At 33.2% G+C, this 4,182-nt stretch overlaps 1 protein-coding gene across 2 annotated transcripts in view; it reads left to right on the top strand.

Moving 5' to 3' along the window:
• Positions 1–3,454: 3,454 nt before the first annotated feature.
• LOC107088125 (beta-1,3-glucosyltransferase-like) overlaps positions 3,455–4,182 on the top strand; it is a 54,714-nt gene continuing 53,986 nt past the window's right edge. For both annotated transcript variants that reach the window (XM_015380074.1, XM_015380073.1), the window contains exon 1: positions 3,455–3,589. In XM_015380074.1, the coding sequence (XP_015235560.1) occupies positions 3,542–3,589 (48 nt within the window). In that variant the 5' untranslated portion in view covers positions 3,455–3,541. The remainder of the gene's footprint in view (positions 3,590–4,182) is intronic.

Genomic DNA, 4,182 nt, shown 5'->3' with positions numbered 1-4,182 from the left:
AGAGGGAGAGCGCGCTAACCACTGCACCTGCACACCCATACTCAAAGAAATTCTAATGATGAGCTGCGCTGGAACAGACTTGGTTACTGAAAGCTCCTTTGGATCGAGTTCATGTTTTTTTTTTTTTCTTTACAAATTCTGTTTTACTAATTATTTCAAAACAATATGGTGAAAAGAAAAACAACAAGGTGATAGCTTCAGTGGTATTGAGATAGGATCCCAGTTTTCATTAGAATTTATCTGTTTTTCTTGAGGTCATTTTAACTTAAATAAAGTCAAAAATATGTCAAATTCATAAGTTATGAATGTATATTGACCTAATAAGACGTAGAATTTTAATTAAACCTGATTTAATGAAAATTTCACTTCATGCAGCGTTCTTAATATATTTGAATCCCTTGCCCTGTTTTTCTTTCATGCTTTTCTGGGCCCCCATGAAAACACACTGGCCCCCTCCTGGCCCCCTGGTACATTTGGTCTAGAACCGCCACTGACAAGGCTTATTAACTTTTTAACTTTTCAATTAGCTTTTTACCTTAACTTTTGTTTTTTAACTTAACTTAATTTACAGTAGGTAATATATATTTCAAGCATTCATCTAATTGGTCCAATGCCAAAATTAGATGTAAAGCCATGCAGCAGTACCTTTGCTGAATGTCTGGATATAAATCTTTTGCTTCTAGAACTCACTGAGGGGCGGTGGGGGGGACACCATTTGTAGGGGTATGCAAGTGATCAAAGTCGATAACTTGCCCTATAAAGGGTTGAACCCCCAGTTGGTGGTGATAGATGGCTACTCCCACTCATACACATGCTTATTGTCCACTGTTACTGCATGCTGAAGAAAGAGTGAATGCTGCATGTCCTCTTCTGGATGCTATCTGCTGGTTTAACTCATATAAAAAAAAAAATGCATGGTAGCGGTGAGTAAAAATATGAACTTTACTGTCTTTTTGATTGATACTATGAATTCAAATATGATTTAGTTTAACTGACCTTTTTTTCAGATGCTTTGCCATGTGTTTTAATTTTGAATTATATTAATAAAAGTTTAATTACCTGAACAATCAACTGAGAAATGTTGGAGTTAATGCAGACATACATGTCTTATATCTTTCTTGTAATAATAATTTTAACGAGTCTCTTTTTGGGAACGCTGCAGTTTGATGTTTTTAAAGAGTCCATAAAAAACAGTTTAAATGACGACGTATTTAGCAGAATTAGGTTTCAGTCAGGTTTAGGTTGTAGTTTTCCCTTTCAAAAGAAAATCTTACATGGCAAACATGGCTTAAAATCAGACATACAGGTGTATTCAGAATGTCACTTTACCATACAGCTTAAGTATGCAGCTCCTGCAATCATGTTTTTCAGACTATCAACACTGAAATTCATCCTAAATACTACTACTACTATTGAGCCAGTGTGACAAGTGAATTAATCCACCTTGAGATCAATAAAATCTATCCAATCTTATCTTACCCTCTCTCAATATTTCTTTAAGATCTTGAACAACATAACAATCCACTACTTTAGGAAGTCACTTTTATGTGTGGTGGATATGCATAGCAGAGGTAATCAGACTTTTGCTTACAGTTATTTGAGTAGTAAGATGTTACTGTTACAACAAATGTTTAATGTACTTAGAAAATTATACCCATTTATCAAATTATTTCTTGATTTGTAAAAAGTAAATCAATTGAGGAAAAAAAAAATGACAATGTTGTTCCACCATGTTTAAAATATTTTTATTACACATCTTAAGCCAATTAAGTAGTCAGTTGTTTTGTGAAAACATGAAAGCTGCTACTTCTATCAATTAAGCAGAAGGTAGGAATTTGAACAACATAAAAACTTTGACAATATTCGTNTAACTCATATAAAAAAAAAAATGCATGGTAGCGGTGAGTAAAAATATGAACTTTACTGTCTTTTTGATTGATACTATGAATTCAAATATGATTTAGTTTAACTGACCTTTTTTTCAGATGCTTTGCCATGTGTTTTAATTTTGAATTATATTAATAAAAGTTTAATTACCTGAACAATCAACTGAGAAATGTTGGAGTTAATGCAGACATACATGTCTTATATCTTTCTTGTAATAATAATTTTAACGAGTCTCTTTTTGGGAACGCTGCAGTTTGATGTTTTTAAAGAGTCCATAAAAAACAGTTTAAATGACGACGTATTTAGCAGAATTAGGTTTCAGTCAGGTTTAGGTTGTAGTTTTCCCTTTCAAAAGAAAATCTTACATGGCAAACATGGCTTAAAATCAGACATACAGGTGTATTCAGAATGTCACTTTACCATACAGCTTAAGTATGCAGCTCCTGCAATCATGTTTTTCAGACTATCAACACTGAAATTCATCCTAAATACTACTACTACTATTGAGCCAGTGTGACAAGTGAATTAATCCACCTTGAGATCAATAAAATCTATCCAATCTTATCTTACCCTCTCTCAATATTTCTTTAAGATCTTGAACAACATAACAATCCACTACTTTAGGAAGTCACTTTTATGTGTGGTGGATATGCATAGCAGAGGTAATCAGACTTTTGCTTACAGTTATTTGAGTAGTAAGATGTTACTGTTACAACAAATGTTTAATGTACTTAGAAAATTATACCCATTTATCAAATTATTTCTTGATTTGTAAAAAGTAAATCAATTGAGGAAAAAAAAAATGACAATGTTGTTCCACCATGTTTAAAATATTTTTATTACACATCTTAAGCCAATTAAGTAGTCAGTTGTTTTGTGAAAACATGAAAGCTGCTACTTCTATCAATTAAGCAGAAGGTAGGAATTTGAACAACATAAAAACTTTGACAATATTCGTTGTCTTTGCCCCAATAGTCTGTAGAGGTAAGGGGAAGAAGAAGGAAAGAGGAAGACAAAAAAGAAAAAGGAGAAAGTTACTGGTTCGAATCCTGCCATGGACATGCATCAATTTATGCAAACTTTAACAAAGTGCTCCAAATCGATCAAAATAGGTTTAAAACTGATACAAACACAATCATCAAGTATAATAATACAATTTGTTGCAATAACAATTCAGAGAAGCATATTATACCACTCCACACCTAATACTGCTAATATTATAAATGTTTTCTGTTAATCATTTCTCAAACACTTTGGATCTTTGTGGGTGCAATATAGGTCTGTCCTTTTCTTGCAGTTTGAATGCTGTATAAGATTGTTTAAGCTTTGTTTATTCTTTGTATAAGACATTTATACAATATAATTTCAAGTTTATAAAATAAAATAAGCAAAAATTAGGCTTCCGGTTTTGAAGCATTATTAACTGGAAAATGAAACCCTTTTTTTTTTTTTTTTTTTTTTACAGTATCTTACAGTAAATCTAAAAACTGAGCTCTAGCATTTTTTCTACATCAGCAATAATAACAGTGTCCACTAGAGGCCGCTATTGCTTGGCGGTGAACGAGCTTCCATCTATAGGCAGGTGGACGGCTAAGTCAGAGCGGGTCAGACTCTCCCGGTAAAGCAGCAGCCACTGCTGTAAAGTCAGACCATTATGTGGTTGTTGGCTTTAAACTGGTCGCTGCGTTTTTTCTTTGCCTCGGTAAGTTCAGTCAATGCCGTAGTTACACTCTGCCCGCGTTAGCTAAATCGCTACAACAAGCTACAACTAATGGCAGCTGACGAGCGGAAGCTGCGTGAATTAGAGCTACAAAGTAAAAGTCGCTTTTTGATAGAAACTGAAATACGTCGGTTCACAAAATTCAGTTGGATGTCTAAAACATGCTTCTTCACCAGAATTACAGAATTATTTCAAATAATTCGGAAAGCCCATTGTATTAACTATTGTTTCATAACAAAAGCACTTTTATTTTGATAGCGGAAGAGGAAATTATTCATCCGTGGTGTTTTTAGACTTGATGCAGCATTTTACATATCTCGGAATTTGCTTAACGTTTGTTATTTAATTTTTGTATTCTGTTAAAGCTTTTTAAACACCTAACGAAACCAGATTCCACAATAAACGGTCTCGATGTGTGCTTGTTGGTATAATTTGTATAAAGCCTGTTTGAAAATTCATGTATTTTACTCGTCTGTATCAAAACCATGTAAAAAGGTTCCTGGTTTTTTATATATGCTTGCTTTCTAAAGCATTGTAATACTAAGCATAAGTGTGGTTTATTGTTTTTTTTTTTT

This window comes from Cyprinodon variegatus, unplaced genomic scaffold, assembly GCF_000732505.1.
Source record: "Cyprinodon variegatus isolate N-32 unplaced genomic scaffold, C_variegatus-1.0 Scaffold207, whole genome shotgun sequence".
Taxonomy (NCBI): domain Eukaryota; kingdom Metazoa; phylum Chordata; class Actinopteri; order Cyprinodontiformes; family Cyprinodontidae; genus Cyprinodon; species Cyprinodon variegatus.
Note: the sequence above shows the minus strand (reverse complement) of the source record. Positions and strands in the feature narration are given on the sequence as shown.